Source organism: Monodelphis domestica, chromosome 5 (genome assembly GCF_027887165.1).
Source record: "Monodelphis domestica isolate mMonDom1 chromosome 5, mMonDom1.pri, whole genome shotgun sequence".
In the NCBI taxonomy this organism is placed as follows: Eukaryota; Metazoa; Chordata; class Mammalia; order Didelphimorphia; family Didelphidae; genus Monodelphis; species Monodelphis domestica.
The window spans coordinates 201,064,334-201,082,563 of NC_077231.1; the positions used below are offsets into that span (position 1 = coordinate 201,064,334).

The 18,230-nt window shown below is 44.6% G+C and overlaps 2 protein-coding genes across 3 annotated transcripts in view; one reads left to right on the forward strand and one right to left on the reverse strand.

The window, feature by feature from the left end:
• The window catches only part of IRF5 (interferon regulatory factor 5), a 23,824-nt gene extending 16,990 nt beyond the window's left edge, over nt 1–6,834 (forward strand). Inside the window, exons 2-7 of the mRNA XM_056800658.1 lie at nt 174–395; nt 3,256–3,289; nt 3,447–3,713; nt 4,180–4,569; nt 4,736–4,854; nt 6,007–6,834. Coding sequence (XP_056656636.1) covers nt 174–395; nt 3,256–3,289; nt 3,447–3,713; nt 4,180–4,569; nt 4,736–4,854; nt 6,007–6,237 — 1,263 coding nt within the window. The 3' untranslated portion in view covers nt 6,238–6,834. The remainder of the gene's footprint in view (nt 1–173; nt 396–3,255; nt 3,290–3,446; nt 3,714–4,179; nt 4,570–4,735; nt 4,855–6,006) is intronic.
• Nucleotides 6,835–10,110: 3,276 nt separating this feature from the next.
• The window catches only part of TNPO3 (transportin 3), a 125,750-nt gene continuing 117,630 nt past the window's right edge, over nt 10,111–18,230 (reverse strand). For both annotated transcript variants that reach the window (XM_001366676.4, XM_056799690.1), the window contains 2 exons: nt 12,486–12,577; nt 10,111–11,280 (listed from right to left, as the gene is read on the reverse strand). In XM_001366676.4, the coding sequence (XP_001366713.1) occupies nt 12,517–12,577 (61 nt within the window). In that variant the 3' untranslated portion in view covers nt 10,111–11,280; nt 12,486–12,516. The remainder of the gene's footprint in view (nt 11,281–12,485; nt 12,578–18,230) is intronic.

An 18,230-nucleotide genomic window follows, 5' to 3' on the forward strand; every position in this document is an offset into this window, starting at 1 on the left:
GGCAGAAGAGTCCTTACCTTCCATTTTAGAATCAATACTGTGTATTGGTTCTAAGGCAGAAGAGTGGTAAGGAAAGGCTAAGCAAAGGGGTTAAGTGACTTGCCCAGGATAAATAGCTAGGAAGTATATGAGGCCAGATTTGAGCCTAGGACCCCTCCTAACCCTGTCTCTAGGCCTGGATCTCAATCTACTGGGCCAGCCAGCTACCCCTCTTTGGAGTTTCAGTGTTAGGCAGTGGCAACCCAATCTGTGGCCTTGATTTCCTTGGTTTCAGTGGAACCTCTGAGTTCTTGGACATCACTTCCTCCCATGCTGCCCAGCTTCCCTCCTGTCTCCTTTCTTTGTTTCCTTCAGAATCCCTGCCTGGTGAAGAAGAAGACGAGGAGGAAGAGGAGGTGAGTTCTAAAACAGAACCAGATTGAGGTGGGGGGAACAGTTGGTGGTAGGATGCCTCTAAACTCCCTCCTCCACATAATTAGCCTCTAAGATTAAGGTACTCTTAGGAAGTTGTTCCTCATCTTTTTCTCTAAGATTTGGCATTCAACAAACATTAAGCACAAGCATTCCCAATCTCTGTAATAGACATTAAGGATATAGAGCAGATAGATCCTGGTTTCAAGGTGCTTATAATCTACAAAGAGGAAAAGGCAGATGTTGACAATAATAACTGCTAGCATTTATGTTACTTCAAAGTTTGCAAAGCCCTTTACGTGTTATTTCATGTATTCCACACAATCACCCTATGAAGTAGGTACTCTCATTGTCTCCATTTTGCAGATGAGGGAATTGAGTCTGAGAGAGCTTATGTGACTTGCCCAGAGTCCTATATCTAATAAGTGTCTTTGGTGGAACTTGAAGATTCATGACTTCCTCACTCCAAGCCCATCACTCTATCTACTTTTTCATTACCTACCAAATAAGGACAATATAAAGGAGAACATGATAATTGCCTTGCCAAGATGTTGTGAGAAACCTGACAAGCGGGAAAGATAGCTTCTCTCCCCTCCATCCATACAGATCACTCCTGCAGTTTTATCTCCAGCCTTGACTTCTCTTTTGAGCTACAGACCCCAGTCTCCCCTTGGCTGTCCCCCTGGTTCCTCGAGCTTCAACGTGTGCAAAGACAGCCTTATTACTTTCCCCATGAGCCAGTTCTTCCTTTTGCCTTCACTATTTCAGGGACCATCACTATTCCTTCTGTCTCCTGCGTCCAGAACCTTGATGATACCTGTATCATTTGTCCTTTCCTCATCTCACAGCAAAACCAATTGGTTCCAGAATCCTATTGGTACTGCCTTTTCTATCTCTCATCTGCATCTCAGTCGCCCTATTCCCACTACGTACGGACATCCCCATGTTCATCCTCATGACCACAGACTTAGATGGTTTCAGTAGCTTTCCCATTTTTCTACCCCATGCCTCCGAAATCTGTCATTGTGCCTAGATCGGATCTCATTCTTCTTCAGGGGCTCCTAATTGCTCGCCAGGTGAATGAAGTTTAAACTCTGTTTGCCTAACATTCAAGGCTTTTCAGACTTGGCTGCCATCTCATCTTTCCAGCCTCTTGCTCATAGTAGGTCCCTCTACTTATCTTGTGGTCCAACCAAACTGAACTGATCCCCGTCTCCTCTACGTATCCTACATTTTCTTACCTCAGTGTCTTTGCTCACGGTTTTCTCTATGCCCTGAATGCCTTTTCATTTGATGAATTCCTACTCATCCTTTAAAAGCCCAATTCAGGGGGCAGCTGGGTGGCTCAGTGGATTGAGAGTCAGGCCCAGAGATGGGAGGTCCTGGGTTCAAATATAACCTCAGACACTTCCTAGCTGTGTGACCTTGGGCAAGTCCTTTAATCCCCGTTACCACTCTTCTGCCTTAGAATCCATACTTAGTATTCATTCTAAGACAGAAGGTTAGGGTTTTAGATAAATAAATAAATGAATGAAAATAAAAGCCCAATTCAATCAATTAATAAGTTTATGAAGCTTACTCTATGCTGAGCATTACACCAAGTGCTGGAAACACTGAGAAAAAGTAAAAACAGCCCCTGGCTTATTTTCTAACTCAAGCGCCATCTTGTTCTAGAAGTCTTCTCAGAACCCCCCCCCCCTCCGAGTAGGCAAAGACCCTTCCTTTATTCCCAAAAGTTCCCATGAAGTACATTGAGAAATGGAGGGGGGAAAGCATGGCTCTGCATTGGCATGATCTGCGGCTTTCACAGAGCCTTCTTTCTCCCCTCTCTCTCAAGCTTCGAGAGGGTAGGGACCATCACTTAGCTAAAACCAATCCCCCTCAGAGCCTGTGCTCACAACATGGGCTCCACCCGGGCATCTGAGAAGCAAGCAGGGAAAGTGCCCATGTGTGGCTGCAGGAGAAAGCTGGGGAAGAACTTTGGTGCTAGCTTGGGGAGTACTGGAAATGCTAAGAGGGGTTTGTACTTATTTAGTAGTGGATGGAGAGCCACTGAAGGTTTTCCCTCTTACGGGGGTGCTTTCTCCATTGGGAGGCTGCTCTTGGGACTCTTCAGCCAAGGATTCTTCCTGCTGTGCTTCTGATTTGTGTAGCCTTTACTTTTTTTTTAACCTTACTTTCTGCCTTAGAATCAGTGCTATGTATTGGTTCCAAGGCAAGGTAGAAGATCGGGAAGGGCTAGGCAAAAGGGGTCAAGTAACTTGCCCAGGGTCACACAGCTGGGAAGTGTCTGAGGTCACATTTGAACCCAGGACCTCCCATGTCTAGGCCTGGCTCTCACCCCCCTGGGCTACCCAGCTGCCCTCTAGCCTTTACTTTTGAAAGTGGTTCCATGATATATTTTGTGTGATAATACATGGATCACCCAGACTCACTAGCTCCGGGAGGGGAGGAGGGAAGAAGGAAGGGAGACAAATTGGGTGCTATAACTTCAGAATACTCATGGGGAAATTTGTTATTAAAATTAAAATAATTTAATTTTAAAAATAAACAACATTTAATTTAATTTTTAAAAATAAATTCAAAATGAAGTGAAAGTGGCTTCATTCGCCCAACCATTTTATAAGCAATGGAGAACAGATAGACCTATTCTTTGGACGAAGGAGGTTGGAGAGCTGCCTGTGTTCAGCTGACCGATCTAGCCTCAAATCCAGCCTCTCAGCTAAGCTAAGGCTGAAGGCAGGGCCAGTTACTTTGGGGTGGGGATGCGTGACCTGAGCATCATAGCCAAGCACCAGAACGATGCCTTACTTTCCTTGCTCTTTCCTTCTCTCTCCCCACCAGCTCCAAAGGATGTTGCCATCTCTGCGCATCACAGGTGGGATGTGAGGCCTCTGTGTACAGAGAAGCCCCCAGGGGACCGGAGGTCCTGGGGTGGGGTGCAAGGACCAGCGGCAGAGACAGACACTGGGCTCTGGGATTTCTGGGGAGGGCTTCTGGGGGGGGAGGTTGACTTGTCTTTTTTTGGGCTACAGGACCAAAACAACCTGCCCCCGCCATGGTCCCCTATCCTGTGCCAAAGGAAGAACAGAAGTGGCCATCTCCTAGTCTTCAGCCACCTCTTGGCCTGGGGCCATCCCCTCCAGAGCCAGCCATCCTGGCCCCTCCCCCCGGCCCCCCGGCTAATTTTGTGGAACTGATCCCTGAAGTCCTGCCAGGCTCTGGGCCTCTGGCTGCCAGCTTGGCTCCCCCTCCAGAACAACCGCTTCCAGACCTGCTTATAAGTCCCCACATGTTGCCATGTAAGGACCTCCGAGCTGGGGATGGGGAGGGTCAAGAGAAGCAGCTGGGATGGAGGAAGGAACAGAAGAGAGAATTGGCCAAATGAGGGTTTCTTCCCTTGAGAAATTCTGTGACTCGCCTCCAAGTGCGAGCAAAGTCCCTGCGCTCGAGGCAAGCCAGCAGGGATTTATGCTGTGGCCGCTGCTCGCGGGCACACAGGGGGGCTCCCGGGCTAGTAAAAACAGCTTAGACAGGCGTGACTTCAGGGCACCCGTCCGCTGTGCTCGTAAGCAGGAGAATCGGAGGCGCGGGATGGCTGGGGTTGGGAGCGTTCGGCCAAGAGCGTTATCAGGAAAAGGAAAAGCTGAGCGGAGAGGGAGAGGGAGGCCCGAGGCATCCTCCAGGATCCTGGGATGCCGGGTTACCTGTGGAGGGAGCTCACCTGGGGCGCGGGCGTTGGGTCGGCTGGGTTGTCCCCTTCCGCAGTGACCGACCTGGAGATCAAGTTCCAGTACCGAGGCCAGCCACCCTATTCTCTCACCATCAGCAACCCCCAGGGTTGCCGCCTCTTCTACAGTCAGCTGGAGGCCACGCAGGAGCAAGTGGAGCTCTTTGGGCCAGTAAGCCTGGAGCAGGTGCGTTTTCCCGGGCCAGAGGGCATTCCCAGCGACAAGCAGCGCTTCTATACCAACCAGTTACTCGATGTGCTAGACCGAGGGCTCATCCTCCAGCTGCAGGGCCAGGATCTCTATGCCATCCGCCTCTGCCAGTGCAAGGTGTTCTGGAGTGGCCCTTGTGCCACACCTTGTGCCACGTCCCGGCCCATCCAGCGAGAGAAAAAGACAAAGCTGTTCAGTCTGGAGCAGTTCCTCAATGGTGAGGCCAGACCTCTGCTCTCCTGCCCTCCCCCCCTTCTCTGCTGTAGGCTTTCTTTTGACCCCGGCTGCTCCGCAAGTGTTTGCTCCTCCGCTGGCCATTCTGGGTGCCGGGCTGAGGACTAGCGCTTCCTGACGAACTTCTCGCTCCTATTCTCTGCCCTTAGAGCTGATCCTATTTCAAAAGGGCCAGACCACGACTCCACCGGCCTTCGAGATTTTCTTTTGCTTTGGGGAGGAGTGGCCAGATAGAAAACCTAAGGAGAAGAAACTCATCACTGTACAGGTAAGGACTGGACAAAGAAGCGCAAAGACTTCACCACCTGGTCCTTTCCAGCCACTCTAGTTCAGGAATACTGGCCTAAAACTCACTCAGAGTCCCAGCTTCCATCTCTCTGTGCTTTCCAAATCTAGAATGTGCTCCCTCCCATTCCCTCATAGATTCCGTGGCTCAAATGTCACCTGCAGAATGCCATCTCTCTCTCTCTCTCTCTCTCTCTCTCTCTCTCTCTCTCTCTCTCTCTCTCTCTCTCTCTCTCTCTCTCTCTCCCTCCCTCCCCCCCTCTTCCCCCCCTCTCTTCCTCCCTCTCTCTCCCTCCCTCTCTCTCTCTCTCTCTTCCTCCCTCCCTCCCCCCTCTCTTCCTCCCTCCCTCCCTCTCTCTTCCCTCCCTCCCTCCCTCCCTCTCTCTTCCTCCCTCCCTCTCTCTCTCTTCCCTCCCTCCTCTCTCTTCCCCACTCTCTTCCTCTCTCCCTCCCTCCCTCTCCCCCCTCTCTCCCCTCTCTCTTTCTCTCTTCCTCTCTTCCTCCCCCTCCCCTCCTCCTCATCCTCTCTCCCTCCTATCTCTCTCTCTACTCCTCTATCCTTTCTCTCTCCTACCCTCTCTTTCCCTCTCCCTCACCTTCTTCTGTCTCTCTTCTTCCCTCTCTTCCCACCCTCTTTCTCTCCCCCTCCTCTTACCCTTCATCTTAGAATCAATACTGCATATAGATTCCAAGGCATAAGAGCAATAAGGGCTAGGCAATGTGGGCTAGGCAATGCCCAGGGTCACACAGCTAGGAAATGGCTGAGGCCACATTTGAACCCAGGATTTCTTGTCTCTATCCACTGAGGCACCCAGCTGACCTTTACTCTACCCTCTATTGATTTGTGTGCTGTCTGTTTTGTACTAGAATGTAGCCTGTTTAAGGAAATGTTTCCCCATTTTTCTTCATATCCTCAGTGTTTAGCACAGGGCACAGCACCCAAATGTTTGCCAATTGATTGGGTCCTTTTCCTCAAAAGTGAAATAATCAAATTGGGTTGCTCTTGAGATCCCTTGTAGCCCAGAATCGGACGATCACTCCCCTGCCTCAATTTCTGCTTCCAGGCTTATCTGGGGTGTTGGAGAGAGTAGCCACCCAAGGTATTCCTATCTCCTTCCCTCTCCCTCTCCTCCAGGTGGTGCCAGTAGCAGCTCGGTTGCTCTTAGAAATGTTCTCAGGGGAGCTTTCCTGGTCCGCTGACAGCATCCGGCTGCAGATCTCAAACCCAGACCTAAAGGACAGGATGGTGGAGCAGTTCAAGGAGCTGCATCACATTTGGCAGCAACACCAGCGACTGCCACCCGCCCCCTCTGCCCCAGCTGGCACAGGGCCCTGGCCTGTTCACCAAGTTGGCATGCATCAGTGAAGCAGCGGCTCATCACCCATCCCTCACTAGCTTCTATAAGAGAACTGACCTCAGTGTGCCCAAGACCCAGTGGCCACCATTAGAGCGAGCATGGACCAGCCTCCGTGCTCAGAGAAGAAGGTGCAGGGTGGCAAGTTCCTGGGTTCCTCCTACCAGCCCAAGCAGGGAAGATGATGCCTGGCTTTGGGCTGCCAGAGCTTCACTGAGCTGCATGAGGAGGAACTTAGCCACCACTTTCTATGGGAGGCTTAGAGCACAGGATTTCTGGGACCTTATAGGAAAAGGTAGTGCTGCTTCCAAATAGGAAGCAAAGCCCCCACTTTCAATGGAAGGAACCAAAGTGCTGCTGATCAGGCAGCCCCCAGTGGAGGACAATAGCAACTCTGAGGGGCAGCAGATCTTATTCCTAGAGGCCAAGTGTACAAAGACACTTGCTTCACAAAGGAGCCACAATTTAAGGTGGCTGCTATTCCCCCTTGTGAGGGCATAGCGAACAGCTGGAGCAGGAAATGGGATTTCTAAAAATGTAATTTTAAATGGCTGTGAGGGTGAATTGTGGCTGAGATGAGCCACGATAACATTAAAGGGTTACACGTTTATGGGCTCATCTGGGTTGCTCTTACCTGTTTCCAGTATCATCATCCACCCATCCCCAACACGTATCTGATGTTAACCAGGGACAGAATGTCTTGCTTCAATCCTCATTTCATCCTATGGGAGTAGCCCTGCTTTCCAACCAAATGTTGGTGAAATGGGCTACTTGGGGTGCCTTACCCAGTTCCCCCCGCAGCAAGTGATACCATCTCAGCCACACTCCTAGGGAGGGCCATAACCTTGATCTTCTCATCACCCACCAATGGTCCATGTCCACAGTTGTGAAATTCCTGTCGCTGGACTTCACCTCCAGTCTTTCATTTCTCCCTGTGCCTCCCCACTCACAACCCCATTCTACATCCTTTTGCAGCCTCACCACTGGACCCTTTCCCCAGGCTATTTCCCCTGCTCCAGATTCACTTCCCACTGGCAAATTTTCACCTGTTTAACCAGTTCATCCTTGGCTTTTGGATCCCTTGTCTTCTCATTCTTTTGCCACTCATCTTTCTGGACTACAATCATGGATGACACCCACCTCATGCCATTTTTGCTCAAGTGCTACTGAATGCAGTTGGAGGATGCTCTGATTTGCACCTGTGTACAGGTTGGGGCATCCCTTCTCCCTCTTGCTGGACCACCTTTCAAGGTGGTCCTTCCTTTTCTGATTCCTCAGTTGTCAGCACCCACCTCCACTAGGTTACATTCGTGTGCTGTTTGCTGGTGGGTTGCTTGGTTGAAAGTAATTTGAAAAGGGGGGAAAGCAGGGGAGATTTAAAGACCTATTTATTCAACAAGTTCTAAAGAAAATGTGTGTCACCACTGTTCAGAAAAGGATAAAAACATTTGTGCTGTAAGTTGTGCTGCAAGATGCTAAAGATCTTAGGGCCAGAACATGTCCAACCCCTGAGGAGAGAGGACTTCTGCAAGTCCTTGGTGACATCGGCTCGTCTTTCCCGATTTTCTCTAGGGTGCCCATTTTCATAGTCCTAAGAACAAAAGGTTCTATCTAGCACCCCAGCACTCTGAGGTGTTATAGGAGTGAGCAATTCACCCTGTTTATAGTTAGCTCCAGTGAAACTATCATCTCAATGTCCACAGCATAGTTGCTCTATTGAGAATTTTTAAAAATATATTCATGTTTTGAGGCATGAAAGTGATTTGTGGAAGCCCATAGTGCTTTTTAAGCACTTCTTAAGACTTTCATAGCATACAAAGTATTTTCTATAGGACTATCTGATGTTAACCAGGAATAGTATGACTACAGTCATTTTTTTTTTAAACCCTTACCTTCCTTCTTGGAGTCAATACTATGTATTGGCTCCAAGGCAGAAGAGTGGTAAGGGCTAGGCAATGGGGGTCAAGTCACTTGCCCAGGGTCACACAGCTGGGAAGTCTGAGGCCGAATTTGAACCTGGGACCTCCAGTCTCTAGGCCTGGCTCTCAATCCACTGAGCCACCCAGCTGCCCCCTACGGTCATTTCTACCTAATCTTTGCATTGTTGTTTAACAAAGATATTATTAGGGTTTTTTTTGTTTTTAACATTTGGAAGAACATCAAGTAATGGGGTGATTATAAGGCAAGGGGGTGTTCTATTAAAGTATGCATTAGTTTTTTTACTTTAAAAAATCCTTACCTCCCATCTCAGAATCAATACTAAGTTCCAAGGCAAAAGGGTTAGGAAATGGGGATTAAGTGACTTGCCCAGGGTCACACAGCTAGGAAACATCTAAGGCCAAATTTGAACCCAGGATCTCCCATCTCTGGGCCTGTCTCTATGCACTGAGCCACCTTGTTGCATATTCTTGTTTTCTAAATTCTGTATTTATTGCCCTGTGAACATTATCATTCCCCAGTAGAATGCAAACTTCCTAAGGCCAATCATTTTTGTATTGTATCCCTAGTGTCCGGCACATACTGGGAACTTTCATAAATGCTCCTGGATAATTTAATGCCTTAGTCATTTGACTCTTGAGCTTCACTGCCATAAAAAGAGTTGGGATTAGTTCAGCCCCACCTCCCACTGGAAAGAACCCAAATCTGCCTTTCTTATGTTAATAGGCCTCTCCTCCCTCTTGTTTAGTATTTGCACAAAGATCATAAAACTCACAGTAAATCTTAAGATGGAAAGGCCTTTTCCACTCTGGGACACCAAAACTAGCTTCCACCTTGGAAAGAGGGAGCCGGCCTTCTACATGGCCCATTGCTCTAATCTTGCTATTGGCCGAGACGAAAGCACAATTAGGCTGTGCTCCCCAAAATGGGTTAAGATCCTGCCAGAATACAGATGGGTCGAATGGGGAAGGATGAAGTGCTGCGGCCACCTCAGCTCCGGAAAGTTGTCGGGACAGCTCTCAACCATTCCAAATACTCATCCGAGGAAACAGGGGAGTCAAGCCCGGATTTTCTTCTCAAAGGAAATGGGAAAAGTTGGGGCGGGGTGTTTCCTCCGGCCAGGTCACAGGTGAAAAGAGATTTCATGCGCCTTCCTCCAAAGGCCAGGCCTCAACCTTGAAAGATACAACAGCTGGGACATAGGAGGGGGATAGGAATGGGCTCCTCGTGTGGAAATTAGGAAACTGATTAATGATGAAAAACCATTTATTGAGTGCTTAGTGGGCCAAGCACTGTGCTGAGTGCTGTGGATCTAAACACAAGCAAACAAAACTCACTTCTCCACCATCTCCAGGCCATGCTGCCTTCACTCCGGCTTCTTCCTTCCCAGCGACCCAGGCTGGACTGCCTGGTACCGAGTCAGCTACATCACTCTCTGTCACCTTCACAATGAGTACGCGGCACTCCTCACCCCAGCTGTGTCGGACACTGACATTAGTGGAAATACACCCACACTGGTGTTTTGTCAGCTGGTACGGCTACCCTCCTTCCATAAAGACTTGCATGCAAAGTAAGGATTTTAGACTTGAAGAAGTAAGTTGAGGGACATTGGGACCAGGCCTTTAAGAAGGATAAAAGAATTATTTTTTAAACCCGTACCTTCTTCTGCCTTAAAATTGACACCAATTCCCAGCTATCTAGTATTCACCGCTCTTTTGCCTAACAGAAGATAGTATCAATTTTGCCCAAGCCACCTAGCTGCCCTAAGTTGAGAGAACTATCATAAGCTTATAGTAACACTCTAGGCAGAAGCTTATCCCCTGCCTATAAAATAGCCACAGTATCCATCTTGACCTTTCAAAGCTATTGGGGGAGGGGAGGAACATGCAAATTAGGGGAAGAGAATAACCAAAGAAAGAGTAGTAGAGAAGACAGAGAAACACAAATTAACGTTTTTTAAAATTTATTTTTTTTTAGTTTATTTTTTTGTTGTTGGTTTGTTCTCGAGATGGCTACAACACCAGACGGAACAACGCGCTCAAGTCCAACACCTGCGCAGGGCTACATTGCTTTGAAATGTTAAGATCTGCTTTTGGTTCCCCCCACCCCCATAAAATAATTTCCAAATCTTTGAATAAAATAGTTATTGGTCAGCCCCGTAAAACACACCTCTTTAAATCTCAACCCCCTTTTCCTCTTTCCCATATCTGGGAAAAAAAAAAGAAAAAAAATACCTCGAAAATTTTTTTTTTAAAAAAACACCTAAAAAAGAGAAAATATATATATATATAATATATATATATGACTCCCCCAGTTTTGGACTCTTCTCCACGAGGCTGACGACTGGATGAGCCAGATACAAGTAGACTTAGGGGTCTGAATGGGGCCAGAGTTGGGGTGGGCTTGAATTTCGATGCTCCCATCCTTCCCTGACTTTCTGGTGAACCACATGTACAGGCCAGGCCTAGCTCTAGCTCCCTTGCTCATTGTTCCTAGTCTGAACGTCAAATTTAAGGGGGAGAGAACTGAAGGGTAGGAGAAATCCTTATTCCACTTGGATCCCCGCCCCCAACAAAATAAAACAAAATACCCCTCCCCCCAAAAAAACCCACCAAAACACCTCCAAGATGTATTTTTTTTCCTGCTTTCCCAATGCAGCAATTTGGTTAATTCATTTCAATCTCCACATTTCTATAAGTAATTCCATTGTGTGGTTTTTGTTTCATTTCACAGAAAGTATGCTACTTTTAGTGTGGTGTTTCTGGGTTTTTTTGTTGCCAGGCAAATGTTTCTCTTCAGGTTTCCATTTAGCTTTTCCTTTTTTTTTTAAACATTTTTTCCCTTTTTAAAAATGAGTCCATCAGGAAACCAGCTTCCCTCCCACCATGCTGGACAGGCTGCAGCCATCCTTAAAAAAAAAAAAATCACTCTGATTTGCCCTCTCCCTCATAAACAGGAACTCCCCACAGGCCAGTCCCAGGAGGCCGGAGTCTCTCCCTGTTTGCTGTGACAGCACTGGTGAAAGGGAGTCAAAGTCCCTCTGCCACAAGGAAGGTTTCTGATTGTGAGACACATTCTTGTTTTCGATTATCCTGTCTTCTAATAAAAAGACAATCCTGGAGGAAAAAAAAGAGAAGGTAGCTAATTATCAGTGCAGAGAGTAACATTTTTAAAGAACTAGGCTACCAAGCAGAGCTCCTCTGGCCTCCAGAGCGTCTCATCTTCTCATGACTAAACTATTTGGTGCAACTAGCCTCTCTCCTCTCTGTACTATAACTAGGCTTCTACTCTCAGCACCATCACCAAATCTGAGACTAGAGACTACTGCCAAGAGGAGTCTGAGGCATCAGGGTCGTCATCACTTAAAAACAATTAAATATCCACTCTAAGTTTAACAATGGACATCACAAATCCTGATGGTGCCTGATGTGGTTGAGCCATTTAGGAATTGAAAAAACCATCCTTAGCCAGAAGAGATTGCCGAATATCCCCGTCACTCCCAGACCTCGGAATCTTGCCCACCCATCAGAATGTCCTCTTGGGAAGATAAGCAGTTATCATCAGTCTACAAACAAATCTAGTAGCATAGACACAAACTGCCTTGGGTGAGGCCTTGGCCCTACAATCTGGCCCTGTTTTTCTGAACTGCTGAGCTCTCTTTACTGGAAAATTTGTCAGGCAAGAATTCTCTAGCAAAATGTAAGAACCCCGCAGCAGGCAGCCTATAAAGGAAGCTGGCACTTGCTTTGGTCTGTATCAAAAACTTTCAGTGCTGCTTTCCAATTATTATAATAGAAGTTTTGCTAATCCTGAAAACTCAGGCTGGCAACGAGTGCTGATAAATGATTCTTAAGGCAGTATTTCCCAATCCTACCAAAGTTCTTCATGACCAAAACAGTTACCTACTACACATCAGACATATACATGATTAAAAAGACTTAATCGCTTGTCACTTTTTATATGCAGCTTCCTAAGAATGAGAGAGACAGAGAGACTGTGCAGTGCATGCGTGTGTGTTGGGCATAAAAAGGAAGAAAGAAGGGATCAACTTGCAAAAATTCAGGACAGGGTCAGTGCTGCTCAAGCTTGGCTCAATTCCCACAAGGAAGGAATGCAATCCAGAAGAAAGTGACAAACACTTCCTTCATTATATGTCAATTAAAGCCACTTAGTTAAAAGAATGCCCCCAAATGATCACTACAATATATTCACTTCTTAAGACCTTCACCCTATAGGCCTGAGGTTGGCTTTCATTGAAACCTAGTCACCATTACTACCAACCTGATGATTCCTACAGAGCTGGCATTTATACTCAACTCACCTGGGAGACAGGCACAGTACAGGAGCTCAAGTTATCGAAACAACCTGGTGAAGTCCCTCAAGGCCCAGCAAACTTGTTTACATTCCTCAGCACTGTAAAGAAAAAAGTTTAGTTCTTTAGATTTAGTGGAGACAAGAGAGGGAGTGAATCAAGATGAAAAAGAGAACAGCTAAAATGATGCTGATAGAGAACTATTCCAACTCAGACAGATGCTGCAGCTCAAGGTTCCTTGACCACACCTCCAGTTTGTACTGTAATTAGGAGTTTTGTGAGGAATGTGTGTTTTACAGGTTGAGATGAATGTGAAAATGTCTTTTTGGATACTCTATTTTGGCTGTAGGCCTTTGTACAAGTGCTAAGCAGTAAACCAATGCAGAAAGCAAGTATATTCCATTGAGGTTCTTTTTTCTATGCTAACTTGATATTACATTAAATTCTCTACTCAATTTACTCTACACATAATTTAGGCTAGAAAAGTTCGGATGAGAAACTACATCTACCTAGTCACTGATTTTCTAGTTGAACAGGCTGCTCAGGATTTCCTTCTGGGGGAGGAGGACAGAGGAGTTGGGGCATGTAGAGCAAGCAGCAAGCAAGAGGAGGAGGAGGAAACTGGATATGGTCCTTGTGTCAACATTGAACCTGGAAGACATTAACTTAATTCTATCTTTTCAAAACACTGCTGAGCAAAATTTTGATTGATATACTAGGACACCAACTTCCAGACAACAAAATGGGTACAGTTCTGGGCCCAACCTAAACAATCCTCTGGATTAGCCTAGAACAGGTATAGGAGCAGCATAGAATGTCCTGAAATCTTCTGAATAGCCCCATGCTTGGAATAAGTTCAGGTGACCAATACCTCCCAGTCACGGGTCTTAAGCTACAGTCTTCTAGCTTGGAGTAAGTTACATCAAGGGAAAAAAGTACTAAGAGTGATGGAATAAGATAGAATACAGTCTAAAAGTCAATACTTTGGGCATCTATATTCCAATTTCCCCTCCTATGTGAAACCTTAAATATTAGATACCTTACTTGAATAAATAGCAGAATCTTGGGGTGATCTTCCATTCCTACATCCTAAAAACTAAGCAAGGAAATTCTTTCCAGATTTAATACATTTAAATAAAATTATTGACTTTCTTAAGCAAGTTAATAATGAAGGTTTGGGCAGCAACCAAAGTAAAAAAGGCAAGATTCAAACATGCCATCAAGTCAGGAAGGAGGGCAAGCTCAGCAGTTCAATAGGAGCCAATCATGGTTAGATAGAATATAAGATTTAGCCACACCAGGTTTCAGGCCAGCAATAAGCAATAACTTAGATTTTAAAAAAATTATTCAACTAACTTCCTGGAAAATCTCCAAAGAACTAGGCTTCCTGTGAGCCCTGGATTTGGTGCTATTTCCTGCTCTGGGATTCACTTCCTCTCTGCTTTTCTTTCTCTGTTCATCTTTAGGATTATATGAACTCTACTTTAGGGAAAACGATATTAACAATGTTGGTTTTAAAACTTCTGAGCAGTGAGCAAGCAATCTACCACTTTTAGTAGTCAACTTCTGTCTTTGGGGTTTTTTGTACATATAATGCTTTTGTCAGAGCATCAACATTTTTAAAATAAGTTGAGATAAAACAAATAGGTTATTTCTCAGCTGTTTTTTAATCTGGCACTCTTTTTGGCAATTTGACATTTTTTTTTCAAACTAAGTTTCTTTATTCCAGTATTTTAAAACTTAAAATCCCTTTCCTCTCAAACCATCCTCTTACCCTATTCTCAAATGTCTTTATTAGTCTCTATTCTTCAATTCCTAGTCAAAAATCTTTTAATGTTTTTTTTTATTCCCTCGACATTTTTTCATTTAATAAACATTTATTTTCTGTCCCTCCTACCTCTCCTAACTGGAAAAAAAAATGACATCCCCCCCCCCTTATAACAAATATACACGAGGCAAAATAAACCCCAACTGTTCCAATGATAAATATGTGCCTCACTGTGCATCTTGAATCCATCACCATTCAGTCAGGGGTCAGGCAGCACCAATATCATTAAGCCCATAGAATGAATCATGGTGGGTCACTGCCCTGAAGAGAGATTTTTAACTTTCAAATTTGTTTCTTTACATTGTTTTGACAATCCTCTAAAAAGGAGGTGCCAAAATGCTGTCTTCCACTTGGCATGCTGTGAGAAGATTTGCTGAATGGAAGATAGAGATTTAGCCCTTGTGAACAGGTAGATTCTTAAGCAAGCAAAGGATCCAATATTGGCTTCTAATGATTTTTGTAGACAGAAAGTAGACACAGCAGCACTGTCAAATGGTACATATGGCAAGATGTCCCACCACAATCACTGCCTAATCAGTAGTCCTTCTATTCAGCAGCATCATTTTGCCCTGAGGATCTTCACGTAATTTACCAGAGGGAGAACAGAATAAAGCTGAGAACAGAGAAATGTGAAATGGTCCTGAAATGCATTCTATTTAGCAGTCCATGTCAAATGAAAAAGATTATATTTAGGGGCTTTGGAAAATAGAACTGATCATTACGATGACAGTTCACTATTGGCTCTGAACAACTCTTAAAGCTAAGAGTTTGCTGGGCCTTTGAAGAAGCATGCTGAGGCTTGCTAAAATGAAACTGAACCAGTTCACCCTCTCTCTGCTAGAAAGGCAAATCTACAACATGCTGATGCTGGTTCTATGCCCAGAAGGGAGATTGAGTCATGGAGCCAGCAGCTTAAGGGCACCAGGCAATCTAAAGAAGCCAATTAACTGTAAAAGGTGCGGAATAATCCCAGGCCTTCTTTAGAACTCAACCAGTACTGCCTTTTTCTGTAGTCTGCTCATTCTTTGCCATCATGTCACAGCGTTTTCTAAGGAGAGCTGCCAAACTTGTTTAGCAATGAACTATCTATCTAAGGAAGTCCAAGATACAAGCCAGCACAGCCTGCTCTTTTTTTACTTCATACATTCAATGAAGGTGTCAACAAGCACTTTTTAGATATCTACTCACACTATGCTAAGAGCTGAGGAAACAGAGAAAGCCAGCTCCTGTCCCTCAACACTACCATTAATTAATAGTCAGTCCCTGCTCTCCAGGAGCTCCTAGGCTAACAGAAGGGGCAGCATTCAACAAGTACCAAAGATAAGATACTAATAGAATAAATTAGAGCTAATCTGGCTTTGAAAGAACTTGGGAAAGGCTTCTTGTAGAAGGTGAATCATCATCTAGGATTTGAAACAAGCCAAAAAAACCTAAGAGATGGAGATGAGGAAGAAAAGAATTCTAAGTGTGGGCAATAGCCAGGGAAAATGCAGAGTTAGGAGATGGAGGGTCTTGTATAAGGAAAGGCAAGGAAGTCAGCATAATTCTATCTCAGAGATCATGAGGCAGAGTAAGGTGAAGTGGAATGGTAGGAAGAAGCTAGATTAAAGGGCTTTAAAAGCCAGATAAAGATTTTATATTTGATTCTGAAGTAACAGAGTTATGAAAATTTATAGAATAGGGGCTTACAGAGTAGTGTGTGACATGGTCAGTCCTGCTCTTTAGAAAGACCACTCTGACAGATGAGTGGATGATGGATGGATGAGAATGGAGAGAGACTTGAGGCAGGCTACTGTTAACAGTCTAGGTGTGAAGTAATGAGGGTCTACACCAAGAAGGTGGCAATGTCAGAGAAGGGGAGATATATGAAAAACATTACAAAAGTAAAATTGATAAGCCTTGGCAACACAATGGAAAAGGGGCTGGGGGTGGGGTGGGGTATATTGGTTGAGAGGAATGTGGCTGTGAAAGAGTGAGGAATGAAGGGTGGCATCTAGGTTTCTAGTTTGAGCGACTATGATGATGTGCCCTCAAGAGTAACAGAAAAGTTAGGAAGAGGAGAGAACTTTGGAGGAAAGATAATGAGTTTAATTTTGAATGTGATATGTTATGATATCTACAATATATCCAATTCAAGATGTCTAATAGATAGTCAGAGATGTGGGAATGGTGGTTAGGAGAGTGGTTAGAGAATGTCTATAGACCAAAGGGAAAGGGAGTAGTAGAAAGGGAGACTTTGAATGCTAGTGACAGTAAGATAGAGAGAAAGGGCAATCTGCTGGAGAAAACAAGATAGAATGGGATCACATGCACTTACAGGGGTCTGCCTTTGCAGGGGAGAAGGATCACCTCTTCATATGAGATGGGATGAAGGTAATTATCTCTGCTTTTTATTTTGAAAATAATTTTAACTTGGCAGTTTTCCTGAGTTTTAAATTAACTTTCCAAACCAGGGCAAAATCAGGGACCTGTGTTGACCCAGTGAGAAAATACTTTTGGAGATACTCTATTATTTCTTGAACATACATAAGCACCATCAAGGAAATATGGTAATCCTGGAACTGGCAGAAGATGAGTACTTCACAAGGATGCAACTGAAATTTTGGGAACTTCCAAAGCACTACTACTTTGACAGGGTTTTCATCTAAACAAATAATTATATCTCATCACCACCATGATTTAGTTCACTTTGCTTTTAAAATCAGAATTTATTCTTGGGTTTCCATACTTTCATTATTTGTGCCTGTCTCTATGGCTGGAAGCAGAATAGACACTGAAAATCTGAATGTTCTTGCATGAGCAACTGAGCCATTTTTGCATATGAAAGAAAGCATTAAGTGCAATTCAATAAAACAGACAACCTATTATTTCCTTTTCATGGTGTCTCCAACATCTAGATTCTTTGCCTAAAGATATTACTGCATAGGCAACAAGGAGAGAAAAGGTCCTTCAGAATATGAAAAAAGAGGGGAGGTCAAAATAATTCTTTCTCCCACACCAGTTCCCATCTTTCCTAAAGTTTCCTTTGATGAGAATAGAGGGAACACATCAATAAACCCCCATGACCCTGCCTTCCACTTGACCAAATCCAAAAGAGAACCAAGTAAAAGCATCAGAGACTGCTTCTTCCATCATTGTCTCTAGGCCCCAAAACTATGGCTCTCCTAGTTCTATTTGTCAGTCATAGGAAGTCAATGAAAGTCATTTTAGAAGACTATTTCAAGAACTATACATAAATACCTCATGAAAAGGAAATCCCCATTTCCAGAGAAATGTGGCACAGGGCTATCACATGTTATTACTCAATCATGCATAACCAAATCACTTTGCCTACTACCAAAAAACCTCTCTTTCTCAAGAAGCAGCAGTGAGATTTAATTAATCATACTGAATCCAGAAATGATGAACACAAACTCTTGGGGCACTTTGGGAGGAAAAAGAAATCAACTCTCCAAGGGTATTTAACTCCTATTCCATCCAGTCTAAGCAGGTAATAGAATAAACAAGTTTCTGCTTTTAGATGGTATGAATAACAAAAAGATTCCTTTTCCTATACAGAGATTGAGGTTCAGAAAATGCCCTGGTTGGTATCACATGACTATTCAGTGGTACTGCCAGGGCATGACTATAGGACTTTAAATTCTACGACTAAAGGGATGAAATGCCAATTCACTCTGCTGGTTCACATTAAGATCTTAAGTACAACAAGGTACAGACACACAAAACATTTATTATAAATGATCCTACAATTCCTGATTTATGTGTCGCCTATGTAGAGGAAGGCTCACTTGTTGCAATATTAAGTCACGGGCACAGGTCCTCCATTGTCATTATAAAAATTCATGTCCTACTGATGGTGTGTTAGTATAAGATATGTATTTGAAAAAAAAGCACTCTTTCAATACTCACTTCACCCACCTTACCTC